The 26844-nt window shown below is 40.8% G+C and overlaps 1 protein-coding gene across 1 annotated transcript in view; it reads right to left on the reverse strand.

Annotated features, from left to right (window-relative positions):
* The window catches only part of DCAF1 (DDB1 and CUL4 associated factor 1), a 28100-nt gene that overhangs the window by 1109 nt on the left and 147 nt on the right, over positions 1 to 26844 (reverse strand). Inside the window, exons 2-11 of the mRNA XM_042823806.1 lie at positions 25436 to 26696; positions 24434 to 24632; positions 23688 to 23770; positions 22390 to 22474; positions 21293 to 21526; positions 20723 to 20816; positions 20128 to 20232; positions 19263 to 19336; positions 18041 to 18145; positions 5448 to 5703 (exon numbers count right to left, since the gene is read on the reverse strand). Coding sequence (XP_042679740.1) covers positions 5448 to 5703; positions 18041 to 18145; positions 19263 to 19336; positions 20128 to 20232; positions 20723 to 20816; positions 21293 to 21526; positions 22390 to 22474; positions 23688 to 23770; positions 24434 to 24632; positions 25436 to 26696 — 2496 coding nt within the window. The remainder of the gene's footprint in view (positions 1 to 5447; positions 5704 to 18040; positions 18146 to 19262; positions 19337 to 20127; positions 20233 to 20722; positions 20817 to 21292; positions 21527 to 22389; positions 22475 to 23687; positions 23771 to 24433; positions 24633 to 25435; positions 26697 to 26844) is intronic.

A 26844-nucleotide genomic window follows, 5' to 3' on the forward strand; every position in this document is an offset into this window, starting at 1 on the left:
CACACACACACACACACACACACACACACACACACACACACACACACTTGCTTTTTTGTAGAAAATCTCCCCTTCCTCAGTTGCACAAGAGGGAAGTAGCAGCAGCTCTGGCATCAAGGAAACTTCCTGCCTTACCTTGGAGATGACGATGGTTCTATCTCCTATGTAAATTCACTGGATGCTGCAGTTAACTAGGTGTTAAAAATAGTTAGGGAAGAAAAAAAGACACCAAGACTTCCATTTAGCCATCGCTATACTGGATCTCTATAATGCCTGTTAAGGTAAGCAAGGCTTTCTGGAACATTCAACCTTCTCAGATGATATCCTTAAGAAAAAAAAAAAAAAAATCACAGGCAAGCACCAGAGGGCACAAACCCTTTTCCCCAACCCTCTTCTCTGAGAAAGCTTCTAAGAAGGAAAGCTTCTAAGAAGGAAGAGAAAAATGGAATGCCCAAACTGAAGATAAAGTTATCCTACACCACACTGGCAATCTGTACAGACAGCTGACTGCTGGAGTATCCTGCACACTTCTTTTCCAGGCCTATCAGAGGACTTTACAGGAAGCTTGTCCTTCTGATTAAAAATTACTTGGAAATAAGCTGATCTTTCTGGCCTCAATTCCCCAGGTCTCTGATGCACCCAGTACTGGAGCCATACTCATTCATGAGTGTGCTATTTCCCCATGAAGAACAGGGGGAGAAGGAGCAATTACTTCTGAACTGCTTAAAGAAGCTCCAAGGAAAGTACAGACTGCCCAGGAGCATGTACTGCTAAGAAGTGGGGCAAGTAACCACAGCTGCAGAACAGCAATGCCCCTCCTCATACTGCCAGGTGCTTTTCACTGTGACCAGCTCTAGTCTCACCTTCCAGCATGCTGACCATGAACTGAAGGGTGATCTGTGCTCCCAGAGCAACACAAGGAGAGCTACTAAACGCCAGTAGCCACACTTCCACAGTAAGAGGGAAAGAAGTCCGAGTGAGATAACAATCCAGAAGCTCTGGAGAATAAAAGCAGCTGAAAAAGTTGCTCTTACCTATGAGCACCAGAAGAAAGCTTTGAAGAGGGACTTCCTAGCTCCTTATGCTCCAGTCCACCATATAACCTTACAGATGTAAAGCTCAAATCTAAAAGTAAACCTGATTGCAGTTAACTGCTTGGAAGAAGCTTGTAAGACCTGCCTGGAAATTGCCATTTCAGATTATAGAAGAAATTGATGAGACAAAGTCAGCCATGCTGATGAAAAGGCATCATTGCAGATACTTGAATTCAGCACATTCCAAGGTGACTCCTGTCCTGGACATGGAAGAAGAATGTGGAATTCTCATCTATCATACATATATGCCATGTCCACTTCAAAAAAGACAAATCTCCTTGCCCAGGAACAAGTTTCTGGGTTCAGTGCACAAATTGCTTTGGGCAAGATAAATGGACCTAGTCAACCCGAAGTGTTAACAGTGGAGAAACAAAGCAAATTTATACTTAAGAGTTTCTCCATGGATTGTTGCTGAAAAGGAAGCAATCTCTTCTAAGTCATGAGACAAGAAAGCTGCTCACTCCCATTTCAGTTGTTTTTTGAACTATTTATTTTGAAGCACACTTGTGTAGGGAGATTCAACCAAAACAGAGAAAAACAGGGAGCTCTGCTGCAATACCAAATCCCAAATGGCTCTATCCATTAACAACATACACACGTGGACATTTTGTAATCTGCAGTGTTCTGCAAAGCACTGAAGTAACTGTTAGGTAGCATTGAGTTTTGTTATGGGAATAGCTATTGAAATTACTGCCCTGAATCGCCGCTCTGCTCTGCCCCTGGACAACTCCAGTTCGAGCATTTTGGGAGCTCTCTTAACAGCACTGAGCCGTGCATCCTCTGCCAAAACTGAAGCAGAATTGTATCAGCATTAACATATCAGCTAATGAGACAGGCAGAAGTTACATGCAACCCCAAAATGTTGAAGTGCAATACTCTATTAATGAATTTAAGCTATGAAAGTGTCCAGTGCAATCCTCTGTACTACACCTACCACGTGAATGCCTAATTCACGTTTTTTAGTAATTCACTAATTACTAATTAAGAGGCCCTATCAGCCTCTTAAGCCAAGGGAACCATCTTATACCTATTTCAGTGGAGAGCTTGTGGATGAGAATCAAGGGGCAGGCTGGTATGGCTGACACTGTTGTGGGAGTGTGCTACAGGCCCCCCGATCAGGAGGAGGAGGTTGATGAGACCTTCCACAAGCAACTGGAAGCAGCGTCATGATCCCAGGCGCTGGTGCTTATAGGGGACTTCAATTATCCAGATATTTGCTGGAAAAGCAATGTGGCCAGGCACGCGCGATCCAGACGGTTCCTGCAATGTGTTGATGACAACTTCCTGATGCAGGTGGTTGAGGAATCGACAAGGAGAGGGGTACTGCTGGACCTTATTCTCACTAATAGAGAAGGGCTTGTCAGGGAAGTAAAGGTCGGGGGCAGCTTGGGTTGTAGTGACCACGAGATGGTGGAGTTCAAGATCCTGAGTGGAAGAAGTAAAGCAAAAAGTAGGATTGCTACCCTGGACTTCAGGAGAGCCAACTTTGATCTCTTCCGGGACCTACTTGGAGCTATCCCATGGGCTAGGGTGTTTACAAGGTATAAAGTGGCCTGTGAGAGCAGGTCGGCATTTAAGCAGCTCTTCTTCCAAGCTCAGGATCAGTGCATCCCTGTGAGGAAGAAATCGGGAAAGGGTGACAGCAGACCTATGTGGATGAGCAAGGAGCTCGTGCGCAAACTCAAAGGAAAGAAGGCGGCCCATGAAAATCTGGAAAAAGGGTCTGACTACTTGGGAAGAATATAGGAATGTTGTCAGGGCCTGCAGGGATGCGACGAGGAAGGCTAAAGCCCACCTGAAATTTAATCTGGTGAAGGGGATAAAGGATAATAAAAAAGGTTTGTTTGTTTGTTTTTTTAAGTACGTTAACAGTAAAAGGAAGGCTAGGAAGAATGTAGCTCCCCTGCTAAGTGACGGAGGTGTTCTGGTAACGGGGGATGCTGAGAAGGCGGAGAATGCCTTCTTTGCTCCTATCTTCAGTGAAAAAGCTCCTCCTCAGGAATATGAGATCCTGGAGGTTAGTGAAAGATTCTGGGGAATGGAAGACCTTCCTTCAGTCAGGGAAGAGGTGGTCCGAGAGCACCTAGGCAACACCAATGTTCACAAATCCATGGGATCCGATGGGATGCATCCATGGGAGCTGAGGGAGCTGGCAGAGGTGATTGCTGAACCGCTTTTGGTCATTTTTGAGAGGTCTTAGAGGATGGGGGAGGTGCCTGAAGACTGCAGGATAGCCAATGTCACTCCGGTCTTCAAAAAGGGCAAGAAGGAAGATCCAGGCAATTATAGGCCAGTCAGCCTCATCTCTGTCCCTGAAAAGGTGACGGAACAGCTTGTGGTGGATGTCATCTCTAGACAACTGGAGGAAAAGGAGGTTATCAAGAGTAGTCAGCACAGGTTCACCAGGGGGAGGTCGTGCTTGACCAACCTGGTAGCCTTCTATGATGTTGTCTCTGGCTGGGTGGATGGGGGAGAGCAGTGGATGTAGTCTACCTTGATTTCAGCAAGGCTTTTGATGCTGTCCCCCACGACATCCTTATAAAAAAGCTGAGGAAGTGTGGGATAGATGAGTGGACAGTGAGGTGGGTTGAGAACTGGCTGACTGGCAGAGCGCAGAGGGTCGTCTTTGGCGGTGCAGAGTCTGGCTGGAGGCCTGTAAGCAGTGGTGTTCCTCAGGGGTCGATGCTGGGTCCGGTCTTGTTCAACATCTTCATCAATGACCTTGATGAGGGGATGGTGGCCACCCTCACCAAGTTTGCTGATGATACGAAGTTGGGAGGATTGGCTGACACGCCTGAAGGCCATGCTACCATTCAGCGAGACCTGGACAGGCTGAGAGCTGGGCAGAAGAAAACCGGATGAGGTTTAACAAAAGCAAGTGTAGAGTCTTGCATCTGGGGAGGAATAATTGCATGCAGCGGTACTGGCACAGGGGAAGACCTGCTGGAGGGGAGCTCTGCAGAGAGGGACCTGGGTGTCTTGGTGGACGACAGGTTGGCCATGAGCCAGCAGTGTGCCCTTGTGGCCAAGAGGGCCAATGGCATCCTAGGATGCATTAAAAAGAGCGTGGCCAGCAGGTCGAGGGAGGTGATCCTCCCCCTCTACTCTGCCCTGATGAGGCCTCATCTGGAGTACTGTGTCCAGTTCTGGGCTCCCCAGTACAAAAAAGACAGGGATCTCTTGGAAAGAGTCCAGCAGAGGGCCACAAAGATGGTGAAGGGCCTGGAGCATCTCTCTTATGAAGAAAGGCTGAGTGAACTGGGTCTGTTCAGCCTTGAGAAAAGAAGACTGAGAGGGGACCTGATCCAGATCTAGAAGTATCTAAGGTGTGGGGGGCAGAATGGTGAGGCCAGACTCTTTTCAGTGGTGAGTGGAGACAGGACAAGGGGAAACGGCCGGAAACTGCAGCATAGGAAGCTCTGCACAAATGTGCGACAGAAGTGAGGTGACGGAGCACTGGAACAGGCTGCCCAGGGAGGTGGTGGAGTCTCCTTCTCTGAAGATGTTCAAGACCTGCCTGGATGCCGACCTGTGCGACCTGCTGTAGGGAACCTGCTTTGGCAGGGGGGTTGGACTCGATGATCACTGAGGTCCCTTCCAACCCCTACAATTCTGTGATTCTGTGATTCACACCTTGGAACTCAAAAAGATTTAGATTTAGGGAAAAAAAATAAAAAGAACAGAATCTGATGGCACAAACACCAAACCTGACACTACAACTCACCTTCTTTTTCTTGTAAGCCTTTTTCCAAACTGAAATGCTAGGTAAAGAGTTTAGACCTTTCTTTCTTACACTCACAGTCTCTGTTAATTTTTCAACTTTCTGTATCTATGCCAGAAAAAAAGAAAAGAATTTCAATTTTATCTCAAAAGTTACGTTAGTAGCAGAAAAAAGGATGCAAAGTCAGAAATGACATGTTGACTTCACACTTTAAGCAACTGCAGAAGAGAAAGAAGGCTTCACTGTCCTAACAGGCACAAATAAGGTAGAGAAGTGAAGTGACAGGTTCAACCAGAGACCCCTCAAAGTGCAGGACAAGCAAACAGACACGGCTTCTCCTATGTTGTTGTTTCCTGGCCCACCTTTAAGATTTCACACACACAGCTGGGAGCTCTTGAAGAACGGAAATACCTTCTTTTCCAGAACTCACTGAGTTGCTCTCTCAGATAACAATTGTTTTTACTGACAGCTGGCTATGAGAGGCTATGGGTAAACAAGCATGATGTACTGTGCCTTACACACCAATGAGGGAAAAAGTCAGCTAAGTCGATTCAGTTAGATCTGCATGTTTGTCATGACATTAAACGGAGGACAAGGTCACCTGTGGTTACCAAGCTGGTAAAGGTACTTACTATCTCCAAGAATCAGCTCAACTTCCTCATCAGCATCAGAGTCTTCATCTTCACCCTCATCACCCTCTTCCAGGAGGTTGGCAAGTTCCTCATCGTCAGAGGGCGAAAAGTCATTTTCTCCATCCTCACCAGCATTCTCATTGTTCTCATCCTCCTCCAACTCAGCCTCCAGTAGCTGGTCTGTATCTAGTTCATCAAGGTCATCTGTATCATCATCATCTTCATCATCATCTTCTTCCTCTTGTTCTTCTTCCTCCTACAAAGACAAAACCAGTCCATTGTGGACAAGAAAACAAATGCAAAATGGCATAAACAACTGAAAAAAGCACACCTATAGATTCTACTTCTCCCCACATCCAGAGATCATCTATTATTACATACTTTCTCTTTACAAGTACCGAATAGTGCACATGCTGGATTATTAGCAGGCTTGCAGAGTTTGACCTGCAAAATGTTACTGCAACATGGATACCACTGGGTCAAGCTCCTCTCCAATACTGCCAACACATCACCATAAAGCAGTCCTGAGAAGGACAAGCAGTAAAACCCAGTAATCCATAGCTTTGTTGCTAGTCTTGTGCAAAGTGCTTTAGTTTCAACTGGGTAAGAACTTCCCCTTTGCATCAGATAGCACACAGCATGGATGTTCAGTCTCATCCTGATTTAGGTGAGATGCAAAATGTAGCAAAAGATATTATCAGCCTATACCAATCCCAGAACCATCCAGCTGAAGATGCTAGACTTGCCCAAAGCAGTTCAAAATATTCATCTTTGGCACTTATCTGCAGATCAAGAGCTTTATTTTTCCTACTAAGACATAAGAATTTGCATTCAATAAAGCAACTGAATTCTGATAGTACAGGCCAAACCCATAAATTCATTAGCTGATAAAGCTGAGTGGGAAGAAGCCATTACAGTCTTATCATTCTTCCAGACAAACGAGAAGTTGAGAATGCCATTACAGGCTGAGCTCCAGGAAGACTCCAAGACTCAAGGAAAGGGTTCACTAAATGTGCACATCTCCTCGGAGTATTTTGCTCTAACAGAATGTCCTCACATAGCAGGAAAGCAGTTCTCAAGTCTTAAATGCCCCTCTGCTTAGGAAGAGAGCACATTCTGAAAACTATGAAGCAGTTAAGGTAGATAATTAACAATCTACTGCAGGAGTTAGTTTGGTCTTCAAGTTCACTGTACTCATACTGTTGCTTTAACTACTGCTTTTTGCTTTATGGATCTGAAAATGAAAAAGCCCTTACTTTTACAGCCACCACTCAACCTACTTTTTCTTCAGTCAGTGCTATAGGGAAAAAAAACCACAACAACCACACATTCAGCATCCGTCATAAGAAACAAGGAATGTCAAAAAGCGTGGGCGTGTTCTATTGTCTCTCCCCTTGCAAAAGGCAGCCCAGTCTCTTCTACTGATCTGAGGTGATCCTCTGTTGCCTAAAACAGAGATTACAGAACAAAAATAGCAGTTTGCTCCACAATCCTTCTGAAGGCGTTTACATTAAAAGTAAGGTTATGGCAGCCTATGTGAAGGTCTTATTTTCGGCAACTGAAAACTTTACTGTGAGTCAATGAATTCTCAGAAGCACATTGCTTTTGGAGTTGTATACATGCTGGGAGTGGGAATATCTTGCAGTTCACTGTTTCAAACTGCAGTGCTGTATTAAGCACAATTTTCCTCCTTTCTAGTGAAATACATGGAACTAAACATAAAAACCTTCTGGTTTTGTTCTATGTAGCATAAGCATATGCCTAAATGTCTAAAACTTTATTACTCCACTGAGGATTTAAATCTGATTAAAAACTGAAAAGACAAGGGAGTTTGTTTTCTTTTTTCAGCCTCTAAACCCTGAATCTGCAAAGGACTGAATCAATTCATTTTTAAAGTTCAGAAAAAAAATGAACGTCAGCATCTAGAGACAGATGAAAAATTATAGACATTAAGAAAAAGCTATACAGTCTATGAGATTCATTTAAAGTTTATGTAGTTGAAGCCTAAAGGATTCTGAAAAAGTGTTATATCAGCGCTGTCATTCAAGCTTAAGGCAAGACAATATCGTAATTTAACTACAGAATGAAGTAACATTTGTATGAAACTAAAGATTTCCTTTGGCTAGAGAATTAGAGGAAGGATATATTTAGGTACAAATTAACTTTGAAGGATCGTATCAACCAATGAGGAAAAATCCCTTACAAAAATACAAATAGGAACAGAATGCTTGACAACTGAAGTCAATGCCACCGCCTTTCCAGTTTAAATTACTTAATCTGAAGCACACGCTCAAAATCCATCCACACTCACTCAAAAACCACCTAAGAAAAAAAAAAAAAAAATAAAATAAAAAAAATCAGATCTTAACAGTAAAGCAGAACCAGAAAATAATGTGAAAGCCACACTACAGGAAGTCCTGTCTGTGTGTGTGACAGAAAGAGTGCTACACAACGTGCTCACTGTGGGTTGTGAGCTGAATGCCACAGATGCTCAAGAGGAGTGAACCTACACTGAGTCATGCTTTAACAGACACAAACAGGAGCCAGGAATCTGTGCTGCTTCTGCTATCTGTAAGTGACACTCAGTCTTACTGATGCATATTGAGGCTGTAGCCTCATCAGATACCACAAGTGTCTCTCACATAGGATCCCCACACAGATAAATACGGTATGCCTTCACTGATGGCGTGTATATGGCAAAGAACAGTGAAAAAGCCTTGTGCAATGTCACAAGGAAAGTATGACAGTCATCCCAAATCACATCTGAATTTGTGATGGAGAAATCTGCAAAGGATGCCCCTGCCTCATTAGTAGCTCCCAAGAGCCTTGAGCACAGGTGCTGCTAGACAGAAAAACCAGCACACAGCTATGCAAAGCAAGCGCCTGTACTCCATGGCACACAGGAATCAGCATACACCACATTACTGAAAACAAAATAAACCCAGAGACCACCACCACCCGCTCAAGGAACTGTTTTAACCATCACTAACTCCTCTAGATGCCTGAAAATGTCCCTCAGGTTTGGGTTCTTTGTAAAAGCTGCTGAGCTCAGAACTTGAAATGTTCCTGTAGTCCTCACATCCTTCTCTGCTTCTTTAGAGAATATTCTTTCCCCCTCAACAGGCATCACTTAAGAGCTGCCAGTTATCTTTATCTTTCCAGGCAGTGCAAGTATTGTAGAATTAAACTGACTGTCTTATAACCTTCCCTCCAGAAAACATTCTAACTTGCTAGCAGCACTCTGACTCACTGTCTGGCATTTGTGGGACTGCTCTGCTGTGAGGTGACCTGTTATTACAATACAGCCATACCAGGACCCAGCAGGCTGGCTTAACACTCCCAGCCTGAGGCTATCATAGAGAAAGGAAGATCTGACGCTCTCTTTCAAGTGGAGAGGTAACATCAGAGGGATACGATGAAGCCCAGCTTCACTACCTGCTTTAGTTACAATGACTCTGGTGCACTACTTGCTTGTAAATACTTCAGGATTAACTTAAGGGAGCTTTACCTTAATAGTTAGATGCAAGGAGCAGAACAGCTTAGACTACAGTACCTAGTGATCTCTACTGAGACTTACATTCATAATTATATATTCTATTAGAATTAGGATTTATAGATGTATACCTATAGAGTATACAGATTGCATGTATATTACATAGGTAATACTCGTGTGTATGGATCTAAAAACACACAGCTGTAAAGCAGTGATTGTAAAAATACTAGGATTTTTCAAGGTAACTTTCACAATACCACACCAGTGATGCTCCTCCTAAGGGCTAGCATATAGAAATGTCACCACATAAAAGCTGCAGTGCAGAAGTTACTACAGTATCCATTCACCTGGATGGCTAACTCCTTCTATTCTTCATGAACAAAGAACAGCAATTATAATCAAGGAATGATAATTTAATAAACACCCACTCTATTGCATACACAACAAGGCTACCTTGCCCTACTTCTCTGCATAAATACCTGCAGTGATGGCTTCACTCCCACAAAACACAAAGGCTTCAAAAATAAGGCAATAAATATAAAGCTGACAATGTAAAGTGAACAAAAGACCAACAAAACAGAGGAATTACAAGGGGATGAAAAGAGGAATGATTCACCTTTCATGCAGAATAACTATCCACAGATAAGCAGAATGTCTGCAAAGGGACAAGGCCCCTGTTTAAAACTGTCTCACTGAATTAGAATTTGAAAAAAAAATTAACAGAGATGAACTTAAGCTGAAAAATGTATCTAAACAAAGGGTTCATATGTTTAACTCTAAGTCTTAAGAAGATATCTCATTTTTGTATAATGTCATCAGTTACATGTGTTATACAAGTATAAACAATGCAGGAACTACCTGTTCTTCTAGGGCAAGACTACCCTGCAGCTCAATCCAGAAGCACGTTGTGCCACTTAGGGAGATCTCTCAACACTCCCTGGCTCACCAAAATTCACTTGTTCACTCACACTGTACCAAATAAATCACAACACAGTCTATGCCTCGCAAACTACTTCAAAGATGATCTAAGATAGCAGCAGTGATTTACATCAGCTCTTGAACTTGCCTACAACACAGGCAGACTTACAGAGCTGTACAAGAAAAGCTAGGCATCTTAGAGAATCAGATAGGCCATTTACATTGCAAAGGACATCAAGATACCTCAAAGCAAACTACTAGTAACTTAATTCTACTATCCAGTTTATGTAAATATTCAGAAAGCCCAGTAGGCTCGGTTCAATTGATTCATTGTTTATAGTTATAGGACATCCTCTAAAGGAATGGCATAAATGGGAAAGGCAGCTCCGTAGCAAGAAATGCTTGTTGTCAAGTATTCATACCCAGCTCAGTAAGTAATTTTTGGTCTGGTTCCAGCTTTGTGTATTTACTTGGATACTGTTCAAGTCTGCATGCAGTTTCACTTGCATGCATTTCACTTTACAGACCCTCACCTCCACCACAGACTGTCTTACTGTTCTCCTTCACCCATTCATTTTGCACATAAACTCACTAATTTGTCTTTTTGAGTAGTACAGGTTATTGATACTTAACATACTCACTGCTGTTCATCTCTCAACAGAAGGCTCAGGAAAACCTCCACCTTTCACTTCTTTAAACACTGATGCAAAATACACGTTAACTGGTGTCCTGATTTTATCAGCATTCCATATGATGACATCATGCAGCAAGCTGTTGGGTGCTGGAGCACAGAGCACTGCGGAGCTGTACTTCCTGGTCCTGTGTTTCTAGCAGTCTCATGTGAATTCTGGCTCTTCAAGAGGAAAGTACACTGAGAAGGGACAGACTACAGCTCCCAAGGGCCTTCAACATTCCTGATTCTGGGCGATGGGAGCAGACCGTTCTCTTCGCTTCCAGTCAGCGCATTTAGCAGCAGTCAGAAAATCCTTCTCTCCCACGTTTTCAATTTATTATTTGTAACTCCCATTTTATCTCATTATCTTACATTCTTATACTCGTTGCAGTAAATTTGTTATCTTTCCCTATCTTACTTGGGTCGTTTTTATTTTCCTTCCCCCCAAAAAGGGGACAGGAAATTGAAAAGGAGCTAGGGAGACCTTCTCCCTCTTTCCCCACTGTCACACATGAAACCACAGAACTTTTAACGTATTTCTGCTCTGCAGATTAACATTCTATCATTGCACATACAAAGTGCTTTCTGGAAGTGTGGCTTACAGCACTGCAGATCAATAAAACCAAACATTTCAAGCAAATGCTGCAAGTCTCTTGTGCTCCTAGCAAAGAAAAAAAAGCAACCCCCCCCCAAAAAAAAACAACCAAAAACCTTATCCCAAATTATATTTTGCATATGAGGACCACAGGTAATGGCACCACTAGAAGTGGATTAGCAAACCTTCTCAGATAAACAATCCTGAAGAGAAAAGCTTCTGAGTCCTCTAGAAGTTGTTGAACATTCTCCTTACTGCAGCTTCCAAGGAGAAACTTTGCCAGAGGGCGATTAAAGCATAGTATTCTCTGCCTCTTTACATACTTATCTAAGAAAATAACACTTTCTGAACTTCCTGAGTTTATTTTCTAAATCATACACTATTCCCTTTATGTATTAATCCACTTGTGCATCAATTCTCAGAGTTATTGATGAATTTGGAGAAACTATTTTTATTCAGCAGACAGGACAACACCATACGCTGATGGCAACACACAGAAAACTAGTATCAGATGTCCCCGGATTTGCGTAACTACGGTTGATCAGAATTTCCTCTTCCCTGAGATGATATGCACAAATTCTGCAACATCTTGTAGGTTCCCCAACACCTCAAGGACATTGGTCACTATGAAAATTTCAGGCCATGGTCTGCCTGTAACACTTCTTATATAATTTAGTAAGTATATATCCACTGAATACCACTGAATCCCCATGATGTACTTCCTTATCTGTCCTTGAACTGAAGTGAGCATCTGCTAACTTAATGACATTGAAACAAAGCTTCAAATAACTAAGAAATAGAACTTTCTTCCATTTAATACATAGTCTACCAAAACACTACACCAAAACATTAACAAAACAACTTTCTATACCTGTAACCAGAATGTTTTTTGTGCAACTTCCAAACTTTGCTTATTTCTCATTAAGAGAGTGATAAGAGCTACAACAGAAATACAAATATATCAGCTTACTTTATAAGCTGTCTTGAGACTTTTAATACTGTTTCTTATATTTCTTGAATTCAACAGTTTTCTAGACAAGATGAACAGAATTTGAAATTTCTCAACTCATTCTTTTCTTCCTCTGCTAGGATTTGATCCAAAACAAGTATTTACATTAACAGACCTCTGCCCAGCCTTTTTTTGCTACTGTTGTATGAACCGTTCAGCTGCCATGGACTCACGGTTGCTCCTACCCCAGCCCCATGCTCACCTCCTGTCACCACAACCAAAACAACAATTCTCCTTTGCAGGTGCTTCCCAGCAACTCCTCTCTGAAAACACATTCCCCATTGCAACGCTCTGTTTGAAACCTACTGAATGATATTACTCTACTCTTATTTTAAGAGGCTACTTTTTCTTCTACCCACAAAGTGGTCAAACAGTGAAGCTTTTGTTGCTTTTTCAAATCTTCAGCTCATATTTAATTTACTTCCTTTTCTTTTTTTTTTTAATAGTTCTGTAAGTCTAATTGCCTGCTAATAAACACCTGCTTATATAAACAGTTGTCTTTCTCTATTTTTTTTGTAAAAAAAAAAGTGTTTCCCAGTCCTTTTTTTTTTTTTTTTAATAAACATTTATTTGCTTTTGCACCTACTAGCTTACTTTTTCTTCTCTTTCATCCTCTTCCTCCAAGTTACTCCTAGAGAAAAGCAAACCAATGTCTAGTAATCTAGCCTCTTAGAAAGTATCAGTATGTTTCCATAAAAAAAAAAAAGAATGTTTGTTGTTAAAATACAAGTTCACTGAAGAGTAATTTCTCTGTAGGGAAAAAAGTCTCTCCATCTTCTAGCAATTTCTCTTTCTCTATAGATGATCCCCTTGTCATACCTTGTGACAATTCCAAAGTCTAAAGTAGCACATTAGTACTTTCTCATCCTTTGCTGCACACTTCTCAGAAGTGACAACATTTGCTTTCCAATCACTTTTAGAGTCTTCTATCCAGTTTCCTCCCCCCACCTACTTCTTCACATTCCCAGAACAATGGGCAGCAAAAAAGAAAGCTTATGTATACATATGTATAGCCAACAGTCCTTCTGGGAGTGTGGGGGAGCAAGGCTAAGCCTCCTGAATAACCCAGTCCCTCTCTTTCCCCAAAAGCTAGCAAGCCCAAACTCACTTCCTATTATCACCCCATTCAATTAATTCTAAGTATCCATCTCCTTCATCTATTTTTACCTTCTTGGCTACTTCAGTGTTAGAATTTCTACTTCTTCATAGCCATTTAGGTTACAGAGCTACAAACATAGAAGCCTGGGAATGTACAGCAGTTACTATACGAACAAGCAAGGAATCTTACCATATCCTTCTATGCAGAAGTAGATACGTTCAGATTTAATACAGGAGACAGCACACAGCATACAGCATGTAGTGAAGAAATAAAAAGCAGTTACTCTCTTCGTCTGTATAAGCAGGTTAAGTCTGTCTAACAACAACTACCTGTGTATCTGTCATGGATGTTTTTTCATTCATCATAGACAAAACCCTCTGCTGGATCAGAACGCTCAGTGGGGACTCTGAGCAATACTGTTTTGCCTATGAAATGTTCTCATCATGACATGACCCTATACATCCGATGATAATCTAACTTCAGAGTCACCGATTGCTTTGAGGAATGTGCAAGTCATCATTCAGCCATTGCTGAGAAACACCAGATTGCAGTGGTGATCTGGCACCAGCCGCCAAATGGATTGAAGTGGATTGAAGTTCCCTTCTCCATCTCCACAAACGGGTATCCACACAAGAACAAAACTGTATCAAAGCAACAACAATAAAAATACAATGCAATTGCTGTTGCAAGTAGATAGGAGTAAAATCCTAAAATAAATTGAAACCATACAAAGAAAGTTGAGAAAAACATTTCCCTACATTGACTAAACAAGACGTTAGAACACCAATTCTTTCAAGTACTCTTTCCCTCAACTCCAAAGGTTTCATTTCACATCACCCACAATTTTTCCAAACCAATGTAAAAAAAAGACAAGTTACACACCTACCATCAACATTTAGATAGCTCAGAAACACTTCAGGATTATTAAGTTCTTCAGTTCTGGCAAAAAAAGCAGAACACACTTTATAGGACAGGGACAGCTAAGTGTGGCAATCTACTGTTGGAATCATACATCTCTCTCTAGAAACAAGAATAACTGAGAAGAACACTTGAGCCTCACAGATGCAACATTATTCACATTATAAACTACAGAGAAAAAGAGGTCTTAAAGAACTAACACGAGGGGAAAAAAAAAAAAAAACAAAAAACAAAATCTAAACTAAAAAGGTGAAAATACAGACTACAAATCCTGCAACCCAACTTAAGTTTCCCAGTTTTGACTGCACTCTATGGTCAGCCAATTCACTCATTTTAGGTCTCCATTTCTACAGCACAGCAAAAGCCACACAGCACTTCCAGGCCACATCAGTACATGCCCTTTTCTTTGCACCATCTCTTCAGAAACTCCTGCTCTGCCTCATTACAGCAGACAGCAGAGACCAACCAGTTAAGAAAGGGAAATAAATAAAGAATCAAATAAGCTAACAAAAAAAATGGTACAGCATCTGTATCAACAGATCAAATATCCATCTTATTTTTGAGAAGTCTGAGTGTAATCAAAGCAGTGGCAAAGGCAGGAGGAAGGAGACTGAGTAATGGGGAGCTCAGCTTAGTTCCCTGCAGACTGAACATGTGAATACTTGCATGTCACTGATGGATCCCTTTCAATACTCATCCAACAGTAAAATAACACTGCATTAAATTTTTTTTTAATAAATAAATATATAAATAAAAAATAATTTAAGCTAATGAAAGCTCAATGCAGGACTAGTATTCTCTACAAGAGTATAACATCCAACAAATAGAAAGCTCACAAACTGGCTGCTGCCAAGTATGTTACCTCTTCACCCTCCCTCAGTGACCACACCAACATCCATGCAGCATTCATTATGCTTAACAAGGCCTGACAACACTGGATTACCTGTCAGAACTAGGAAGAGGCAGCTTTCCTAAGATCTAATACGTAACAGCCAGCTGACATAACAGCACTGATGCTCTTCTCAGACACTTCAGGCTAAACCAGAGATCTTCATCGCAACAGCATCAAACACAAGCCAGCAAAATCAGCCTAACAGTGTAATTAGAGGGTAATTTACCTAACAGATCAGTTGGTTTTTCAAGGTTTAACTTCAGAAAGAGGAAGTAATATAATTGTTTTGCTTCTTAAATAAGAGAAGGCATTTAAAGATAGCAGGAGTACATTGCTTATTTTTAAGGGCTCAGTCTTTGCTTTTTGAAAATTCAGACCTATTGCTGACACTTGTCAAAACGCCAGGTAGATGTTCTTGCCCACAATTCTTTTGGTTAACTTTCCTCAAACCCAAGTTTTTAAATGCGACTTTCAGCATCACATGATGTCCAAACAGGGCTTACACAAGCAAACATGCTTCTATTAGAATGTTTATTGCTTTCTGTACAGGTAAAAAAAAAACAAAAAAAACCTGTTCTCGTGGGCCAGTGTATGTCATACACAGAAATATAACTGCAGAAAACCAAGAGTGAAGATACAGGGGCCAAACAGATTAATATCTGCTCTGAAACTCTTGGCCAGAGAGATACCATAATTAACACTGATTCACATTAATTTTCCCCCACACCGATTACATGAAAAAGATCAAAAAGCCAGAAGATATTTTAGAATATCTGTGACAAGTTTCAACAAGTTTGAAAGCATATTTCCAATATTTCAAAGTCTAGATCACAGAAAAGTAACTAAGAAAGCTCTTAGTATACTCTTCCATCTGTGTATGTGTATGTATATACAGATAACCTATTTTCATATGGAAGGGAGTTATTCCAGTTGGCTTTAACAGAGAAGACAGCTGGAGATATTGCATTTATTCTGGGAATTTTCTACATCCTGCTCAATTGTCTCTCCAGAGACAAAAGCTATATTCTGTAAACCTAAATCAGTCATAAGGCTTGAACGAGCCTGACTGGACAGCAATGTACAGCAACAGAGCAGAGAAAACCTTGCTGTTTACAGTTTGTTCTGTTAAACACAGATTTAACAGAATTCAGATGCACAGACATTATGTTGAAGTCAAATTGCTCTTACCAAGGAAGTTAGATTCCAATCATCCCTAAGAGACAGATCCTGCCCAGGAGACATTTATACACTCCAGAAAAAAAGACTACAAAAAAGAGCAATTATAAAAGTATTGACTAATCAGTTTTAGTTTGCAAACTAACCCCAGACACAGCTTTGCTTGAGTACTCCCATCAACTTTACTGATAAGCTTCTAGCACGCCTAAATTATGCCTAGGGCCACATTTATTTGTACAACAGGAAGCTTCCCCAGACACATTTAATCGATGACAGATCTCTTATCATTGCTTGGTACCTTTATGTTACAGCCTAGAACCAATAGCACTCAGACTTCGTTCTCATCACAAACAGAGATCTCCCCTTCAGCTGTCACTTACCAGTGATATCACAAAACAGTGTCCCAATAGCTGGTAGTTAATCGTTGTACAACGCAAAATTAATTTTTGCTACAAAGTACTTCTTGAGATTTCACAAATAGAATTTGAACAAGCTTACTAAAATACACTTTACAGAGACAAAAATGGTGGAAGCAGAGACAAAAATAGAACCTAATGACTAAAGGGAAGCACTAGATGGCTATAAAGTAGAAATACTTCAGAAGGAACTGTAACTTTTTCCCCCTGCTCACTGCTTCACAGGAAATTCTATTCCTCACTCAATCTAAAAGTTCTTCAGCTGAATACAAGTTGCTAAACTGAATCCTCTAAGGACAATTACAGTGATGCATGATTTTCTAAGAACCCTAAAAGTTCAACTTTGCAGCTCATAGAGATAAGTTGTGTGTGTAAACTATTGCTTCATCTTAAGAACGACAGTGAAATTCTATAAGTAATGACTAGTTGGAAAAAAAAAAAATTCCTCTTTCCATGGATCTATTGTCCAGTCTTCTGCGCCAGAAAGTAAGTCTCAGCCTAGCCTCAAAGACAAAAAGAGTATGAAAAAGCCAGTTTTCCCACACATAAGCGTATGTTTTGCTGGTTTTTTGTTGTTTTTTTTTTTTAAAGGTACTTATTGGAAAAATATGAAGTCAGCTTTTCTCATAGGAAATATAAATAAATGATTTCCTACAATGCAGACAACCAGAGAAAAGAGAATAATGCATTTAAAATCTTTGAGGAGCTGAAGCATAAAGTTCTTGCCTGTTCAAAAAAAAATAAAACACCAAAAACACCTGATCCCCGAAGAGCTACAAGTTTGTCTTTGATTCTCATTATATTCTTTTAAATGTTCTGCACTGCTTTGTATTCTACCAACAGTGCCCCAAGGAGCAATTACTGAAGTTCTTAGCTCTTCTGTCAGGTTGTTAGAGTTCAAAGTGGTTGATCCGAGAAGGAAAAGCAACACATCCCAATGTAAACCTAGAGCTTTATTTAAGACTTGTAAGGCATTTTGCTGTCTAGAAGTAGTGTGCAGTTCCACTGCATTACTCACACACCTCCCTTGGAAACTGGTGACAAATTATATTCCACTGCAAGACCTGGGCACATTTAGATTGAAGAAAAGGAGAACCTCAAAATACTACTGTCTCTACTGGACATCAAAGTACTTTAAATAACAAGCAGAACAAACAGCAAAGTTTCTGATCAGGATTAGAACATCTATGGAAATTAGCAAATAAATTATCACAACAGTTTATACTGTGAATAATGACAGATTCTGTACTGATAGTTTTAGCTTACACTAAAAGTAACAAAGTCTGCACCGCATGAAATGAACACAAATGAGGCATATGAGTAATAAACAAGCACCTATGGCCTCTCAGATGTAGACAGGTAACAACTACTCTTGAGCATGCAGGTTAATGCTGTATTTCTCACCTGATCTTCTTCTTCATCCTCTTCATCTTCTGCCAAACGCTGCCTACCCACTTCATACAGTCTGCAAACTGTATCCATGTTCATGGAATCCATGCTGCCTTGGTTCTGAAGAGGAAATGCCCACACAGCAGTTAGTCCCAGGAATTAACTATTGCATTCACATTTAACACTCAATCTGGTCTCAGTTACCGAAACATAATCAAAACCCTCCCCTCCCATTTACTAGCATCTATACAACTAGCACTAAAAATGAGACTTTTCTGTTTCAAGGACTAACCCAGCAGTGATGCAGTATCTACTTTCTGCTTCTGTCATCCATCAGTTATATTCTTATGAACTTAAAACCTTCACTGGCTTCAGACTTTAAACCTTTACTGGACCCTCAACACACTCAGCTAGCTCTCACCTAGCTGCACAACACTTCCTTTCTCATCTGTTTCCCTGCTGTGAACACTGAACCATGTGAAAAGGTTAGAAGATGTCAGATAACAAGAGTTCCAGAAGACAGCAGTCTGATCCCCATCAGCCACTGCTACTGCATGTCCTTAAGTAACATTTCCAAAGACTCCTATCTTAGAAAAAACATTCTTATACTGGCCTCAGCACCCTAGTTTAACTGCAACATACAAAGTATTAAGTTGGCAAGATTTTAAATTAGTCTCTACTTATACACAGCTAGGTTACAAACTGAGCACTGACAACATATTAAAGAGCACAGAACTAGATTCATTAGTTTAATGTAACTTCCCTCACAACAAACCAGAATTTTCACTCAGTAATTTTTGCTTCAAATCCTTAGCTTCTGGGATTTTGCTAGGAAAGCAAGTGAATAAAGACAAATCCAAAGAAAAGATCTATGGGGTGTAAGAAGTATATAGCATTTTCCAGGCACTTGATGTAGTGCAAATTTTAATTCTAAACTGTTGCCATAAAAAGGAAAAAAATGCATTTATGCTACTGAAAAGCAAAGATGCTATACAGTATTTAAGTAGGAAGCATTTTAAGAAAGAAGGCAAATGCATTTGAAAGTTAAGAATTCAGAGGAAGAAAAATAAGACAGCTTTTAAGTTAAACTGTTGGTGGACAACAAGAGGTGAACAGCACCTTTACCACCAAACCCCCCACCACTAGTTAGCACGTGAATTTAACAGTAGGTTTTCACTGAAAGTTCTAAAAAGAAAAAAGACTACAGCTATGGAAACCAGAAACTTAGCTCCTTTACCTCAATGACAGCCAGATAGCAATCCTTGCTGTCTGTGCACAAGTCAAAGATATTCCGCTTTACATCTATGGTAGCTGGAAAACATCGCAAGATGAATTCAGTTAATTGCATATTACTTACTGCTTGCTGGGAGAAAAGATCTAATTACATATGTCTAAAAGTAGGTAACAAAATGCTGGGACAAGAAGCAGTCAAAGTAAAAGTGAAATGAATTTTGTAACTAGCTCAACCTGTAATAATTTTGGAGACTGTCATTAAAAAAATTGCCTAGGAAGTTCTTAACCTGATCTCCACTGTGCTTTTTCCCTTCATACATTTATGGGCTTCCCTAAGCACAAGAAGCAACCATAATCTTTCAAGACGGGTGGCAACCAGGGGACTGAACTGTATCTCCTTTCAACAGCAAAAGTCACATCTACATTTACAGCAGTAACAGCTGCAATAGCTACAGTATTGCTGCAGCAGCTTTGCAAGCTGTAGGCCAAACTGTCAACATTTTGGACTACTAGTATGTGAAAATACTGAAGAGAAAAGCAAACTAGCAAGAACAAAAAAAAGGCCCTTCCTGAAATTACATTAATGATGTCTCAGCCAAGTGACCTACTATCTCAGATTATGCCCTACTTGCAAAAAAGAAAGGAAAATGAAGTCAGAAGTTCTCAATAGCAGCAAGTAACAAAGTCACACACATTGAACAGATAATATACTTGGACTTGTTTCAGCATCAAACAACATCTACTCTTCAAACAGAATAGGTTATAGCGGAATTTGTTTTGCCACAAATGCAAAGGGGAAAAGGAACTAAATATTACTAAGCAGAACTTTCAGTAAACCTTCAAACCTCCATAACTTGCTCCTCATTTACCTATGGGTTTATAATCAGTTGCATTGAACGTCCTGAAAGAAGAGCCAAAAGGACTTCTCATTCTCTCCTCCAGAAGTTCATCTTCATCATCTGCCTGCAACATAGCTGATACAAGGAAAGATTATTTCACAGCCCCATCTTCCATTTGTCACCAACTTTAATCAACTTAAGATCAAACTCTGACAAGAATTTCCTTTTCATTTAATAGCTTAGCAAGACTAATTTGGTATCTATTTTTCCAGAACTGCCTTCACACTGTAAATCACTGAAGCTTAATATGGAGGATAAAATTACATTCTCAAGCATCATCAGGACTGCTGTCACGTACATTTTCTTTTTTCAAAAGGTTGATCTTATTTATTTATTTATTTATCTCTCAAGCGAGTTGCAACATTGCAGATGTTAGAGAAAATTGTCTTTGTCAGCAATACACACTGCATAAGCTCCCTGGGAAAAAAAACAACCACTAAATAGTTCACATATACCAGTAAGCTTCGCAGTTACACCCTCTGAAGCTTCCAACTTCACTGAACGAACATCCAGTTATTGCTATCAGAGATGTCCAAAGTGAATAATTAAGACTGAGAAATCCTACCTCCATACATAACTGTGCCCGTATAGTTGAAGACCACACGACACTGATCCAGCGCAGGAACTGTATGTAACAAATGGAAAGTTCGGAGGTCCCACTGAAGAAATACAGGCTAAGGAGCAACAGATCATTGAAAGTGTCTGTTTCCTTTTCTGTACAGCGCTGAAAAGATGATTAATTGCTTTCAAGAAACCTCACTGACGCTCTCTCGCAAACTTAATAGAACCAGTGTCAAATTCTAATACTACTTTCTAAATCAAAAAGCTTTTACTGAGGACATCATTCCCAATCATGAGATGCTACTGCAGTAGCTTCAAGGTAGATCTTGGTAAGGAAATGGAAGAGAGTAAAGGTATCACTAAGTGCGTTAGAAAAAAAAAAATCTCTCTCAAGTATTTCCATTAGTTCAAAATCAGAAGTATAGCCCAGATTTAAACTGTGTGGCTGCCTGAGTCCCCATTTACTTGATTCCCAGACAAAAGCTGTTGCTTCTGAACATAATTTATAATACATCAAACATTCTTCAAACAAATTATTTAGGTTTCAACACATTATCATTATGGCTGAGGATACAATTTCTGTGTTGACTATGACCTCTAACCCATTGGGATGGAAAACACCACTGATGGTCATGTTGAATTTATCAAACTTGTGGATGGCTTGCGCTGATCTGACATCCCAGAGAACACCATCATTTAGGACAAGGTCATCAGTAGGGTTAAATGTGGCACAGTTCTTCTTGTAGTTATTGGCGAGATCTGGGTTAAACAGAGTCAATAGCTTGTTGCCGGTCTGAATATCATAGATCTTTTAGATTAAAAAGAAAGAAAAACATTAGTCACAAGCTGTAATGTACCTGCACATTAACACATTCCATCATTTAAATCACTTCTAGAATCACCCTGGCCCCATTTTGCTTTATCATTTCAAGCAAGGAAATTCTCAAGATAACCATCCCTCGGTCAGTCTTAAGCAGTTCTTCCCAGCTGGAACCTAAGTGTCACATGTTTCAGCCAGCACATAGATTACAACAGGCTCGCAAATATATTCTAACACTATCAGGATAACCCCATTATGAAAAGTCAGACATGAAGCTGCAGACATAAATATACCACCTTGTCAGAGCCTATTTCAGAAACAGAACTGCTTTCCAGAGCAGACAGTATTTACAAATATCAAAACTGCAAAGCACAAGGGGCTGGCAAGGTCAGGGAATGTTGGAAACATAACTACACAAAAGAAGTTAAAAATCCTGGTATCTACACTGAAGGGCAATTTTCTGTAGTCTGTCCCAATAAACTGTAAAAAAAAAAAAAAAAAAAAAAAAAAAAAAAAATCTGTAAGACCTGGAAGATGAAAAGGGCTTTAACAAAGAACAAAGGCTCTATGGCCATTTTACATCAGTTTAATCTGTAACAGTCTACAGAGCCCAGCCCTCCTTCAAACTCAAAGAAACAATTCTCCAATATGGACAAACAATCTGTTTAACAAATAAACACAATATACAGACTGATCTCACTTCCAGATTATTCAGCTAAGAAATGGGCAGGAATTAATAGTTTGCTTAAACATGAGGCATTTATACAATATGGTCAAGCTTATACCCGTAAACAGAAGAAGTTATTTGCTATTTTCAAAGCTTCACAACCATGGCTCTTACTGGTACTTACATGGGCAATGTCTCCTTTTGTGCCAATGACTCTATCTTGAGAGTGCTTGCTGAACTCCACATATTGGTCATCAGGGAAGGAATGCCTATAGGTAGAGTCAGTAAAGATGTCAAGGAAATGTAGATTCAAACTACTAGTGAAAAGACTTGCCTTCACCATTGATTATGGCATACTACAATACTAAAATGCCCCACTGGCATTTTCAGGGAAGTATTTATTGCAAACACAGTCTTTCCAGCAGATCTATTAAAAAAACACAATCAGCAAATCAATAGGATCATAGAATGAATCATAGAATGGCTTAAGTTGGAAGGGACCTAAATATCACGTAGTTCCAATCCACTACAGTGGGCAGGGCTGCCAGTCTCCAGATCAGGCTAGACAGGATCCTGTCCAACTCAGCCTTATCACATGAATACAGAGATGAGGCATTCACAGTCTCTTAGGCAACCCGTTCCAGAACCTCATCACCTTCAAGTAAAACTTCTCCCCTACATCTCCCCTCTTTTAGATTGAAGCCATTTCCCTTCATCCTATCACTATCAGCTCACGTAAAAAGTCAGTTACCCTCCTGCTTGTAAGCTCCCTTCAAGTACTGGAAGGCCACAATGAGGTCTCCCTGGAAACACGTAATAAAATTACTACTACAAGAGGTCCAGCAAAAGTGTAACACTATTTGCAGGAGTGACCAACAAACTGCAACAGGAACAGTCAAACACATATACATGTGACAGTATGCTGAACTTCTTGTCTGAAGAATGCTCTCTAGCTGACTTACACAGGTCACAGCAAAACTGTTGCTTACAACTGAGGTAGATGATAGCCCAATCTTTTAAGGAACAAAGAGCCTCTCCTCCATTTTCAATAAGAACATTTGTAAATACTAAACTCAGTTTGACATAGCTTCCTTTGGAATATCCAGGTCCAAAAATTTCACTATGCAAAACCAACAGGTTATAAATTCTGTAACTGGTTACAAAAAGTTTGTCAAGATGACAATCGTACCAACATAAGAATAAAAATACAAACATAACTCTCTGCCTTCAGGAACAGGGGTCATCTTACTAATCTAATTGCATTAAATGACTCTCCAGGTAAGTACGATTTTCAAATATGTTTGTACTCAATTAAACAGGGAAGATATAAAAAAAAAAAAAGTGTGCTACTTTTCTCACGTTTTCACAACCGATACTGGGGGAGCTGCGCTGTCCTTCTATTTCACAGAGCCTATTCTTAGGGATTCTGCCTATATTGAATGTTTCCAACTAAATACCCAACAGAGATCAGAATATACTTACTTCATATCAAAGACAGACTTCATTCCCCACAACGCAGACAGAGGTTGGCTCCACGTAGCAGATGTCAGCAATAAGGATCCATCCTATATTTCCAGATAGGAGCGGAGGGGAAAGGAAGGAAAAGAACACCAGGAAAAACAGATGTCGTTGTTTTACTTGTGCACGTTAATTTAGACTGAAATTAATCTTGTAAGAACTACAGCAAGTTTTGTGCTCACCACACTGCTCTCATGGGGATAATGTCTCAGCATTCAACATTATACTGAAAACTCTTTATGCAACACAGATGAAGGAAAATATTACAGGTAACAATGGGAATGGTCTGTGAGGTTAACAGCAGATAAAAGCAGGATGACCTCTGCCTGAACTCTGATGACCTCTGAGTGGCATTTTTTCTGCTTTAAGTTGAAACCATTCCCCTTCATCCTATCACTATCAGATCGATCTCTCTCTAGAATCATCCCCTGAAAGATTTTTTTTTCCAGTTTGATATATTCTGGCATTATATCTCACAACTCTTAAGTCACTTTAAAACCCTGCATCTCCTCAATAAATTATCTTGGGAAGAAAATAAATTACAGAACTCAGAGAGGCAGTATGTAACTACTACTGCAGTACTTTGTTCACAGGCACTGCAGACCAGCCAGAAGGTGCACTTGAGATTTATATATCCAGATGTGCCCCAAATATACCAGGCTTTAGTCTATAGGAACTTCAGAACCCAGCACACGTCTCTAATTACTCACCCTTGACGGCTCAAGATGTGTGATAGCAGAGTTATGGCAGTTGTAACTAGCCTCTTCCTGTCCACTGAATACATTGTATAGTTTTAACTGCCCTGTGCAAGTACCCAGCATTAAGAATCGTTCACGTGCAGAAAAAGCACAACAGGTAAAGCCACTCTCATCCTCATTTGCTTCCCGGAACACAGATATTGGACGGAACCTAGAGAAGGTGGAAAAAGGTTTACTGGAAAGAACGCAAAAAAACAAAACGGAACTACTGCACAAAGCGATGATACTAAAAAAAAAAACCAGTCCTCACTAATTGTGTAGGCTGAAGTTACAGTTTTCTTCTAAGACAAACTAAATGTTAACTATAAGACTACTGGTCAAGTGAGAAGGTGAAACAGCGTCTGCAGTAATTCTGAATTTGTCTTGCATGATCAAGTACTTCTGTTACAGTACATCATTAAGATGAAGCTTTGAAGGCTGAGTCTGCCTTCAAAGCTGGACAGCCAAAAACCTGAAAATGCTGCCATTTGGATTTTTTTTTAAATACATCATTTTCCAATGGAAGGAAAGCCACATAAAAAGTCTAGCAACTTGCTGTGCTGAAGATTAAGCTGCAAGATACAGAATACACATTTCATTGTCCTCCACCTTTCAAAAGGTCTGGTCTGTCAGCAAAACAACCTCAAGGGTATGCTCTCTCCTGTAAAACTGGCATTACATACCTTCCGAAGGAGAACAAAGAAATATGAGCTTCATCAACCGACTTTGCCAATTAATTCATATCACTAATCTCAGAAATTAGTGTGTTTTGTATGCTTAGTACTGACCCTTAGTATAAGAGAAACGGAACTTCTAAAATTGCCTTGCAAAGCTCTGCCATCTGCCACTGCTGAATTTAAAACGCTTGTCTGTCCAAGGAGGCTACGCTGTGAGATTCCACAGCCTGATTTCAGGCAAGGCTAATTGGCATAGGGCATGCTCTGAGAGGGAGCAAGAAACATTTTTCTTCCTTACCTGCTAAATATAAGATGTCTATCAAAGCAGCCACCATCCACCCCTCCGTACTTCGGAAAGGCTGCCCTGCGGGTCAGCCGTGAGGTAAAGTTAGTTGGCGCTTGGCGCCTCTGTTTTGGCTCAGGACATTGGTGGGGAGTAAAGAGAGAGAAAGGGGGACAGGTAGCAACAGGGTTTTTGCAGCGGGCATGCTGCTCCCTAAGGTACTCTGTGATTATACTGTCCAGTGTGGGTGGGGAAGGAAGGTGTCTGTCCAGCTGCTTTTTGATAGCTGGGCTCTGGCTGTAGGCGCCATGGTCCGATTTTTGTCGCAACACTCTTATTTTTCTGCTGTTGCAGGGAGATGGCCTCTCCCTGACAAAGCTAATCCTGCCAATCAGAGGAGAGTTGCTGGCATAAGAAGGGCCTGGAAGGGCAAGTGGACCTTGGGACGCAGGTGGCCTTGCCTGAGCGTGGACAGATGTGGCAGCAGAACCTACAGAAGTGTGGCTACTCAAACGGGCTGAGATGCCATTAGCTATGCGAGGAGTGCGAGGCAGGGCCACGGGAGAGGCAGCAGCCGCAACGGGGGTGAAGGCAGATGAATGGGATGCTGCAGTCATGGGTAGGTCAGCCTCTTTAGTAAGGATAGATGCGGTTTCTCCTAGGCCCTTAGAGATGAGATGGTTCCGAATCAGGAGCAGCAGCTCCTTCTCAGGAAATGTGATTCTTGACTGAGCCACCACATCCGCTTTCTGCAACCGAGCCAGGGAGACATCTGTGCCAATCAGCAATGGCTTCCCAGAGACACGCTCTATCAGTTCAGCAGCATATTTACAGAACTTCACATGCTCACTGCGCTTGTCCTGAAGCACTGGCTCTTTCATCAGCTGCTGAATTTGACAGCTGCTGAAGAGTGGGAGCTTGCTGATAATCTGACGGACAGTACTGCTGCGTGAGAGCCCCACCAAGGCTTTGCAGGCTAATGCTCGGATCTGGTCAGCATCTGTGATTGGCATCTTTATAGACAGCAATGACAGCAGCACTTTGATGCCATTGTTGGACTGCACTACATTCCACATCTTAGCCAGTGTATGCTCACTGCTCTTAGGGGCCTGAGGAAGCTTTCGCCGAGGAGTTCCAGAAATGAATTTGCCAATACTGGAGATCCGGTTATCTGGGCCGCAGACACAATTGATGATGATCTGAAGGGCTGATTTCTGAATCTCAGCATCATGGATGAAAAATTCACCCTCAGCAACTCCAAGGATGATACTAATACCTAGTGAGGGAAAGAAATAATTTCTTTAATACTCTCTCTGTAACTTAACTGATGCAGCTTTAAGAAAGGGAGTCTTTCACAAATCTGAGAAAAATAGCTCATTTCTATTCATTCTGGGGATTTCTGAAGTTGTTTTTTTTTTTTTTTT

The sequence above is a fragment of the Centrocercus urophasianus genome, unplaced genomic scaffold, assembly GCF_019232065.1.
Source record: "Centrocercus urophasianus isolate 14NV4802_14NV808 unplaced genomic scaffold, USGS_Curo_1.0 seq_22, whole genome shotgun sequence".
Classification (NCBI taxonomy): Eukaryota; Metazoa; Chordata; class Aves; order Galliformes; family Phasianidae; genus Centrocercus; species Centrocercus urophasianus.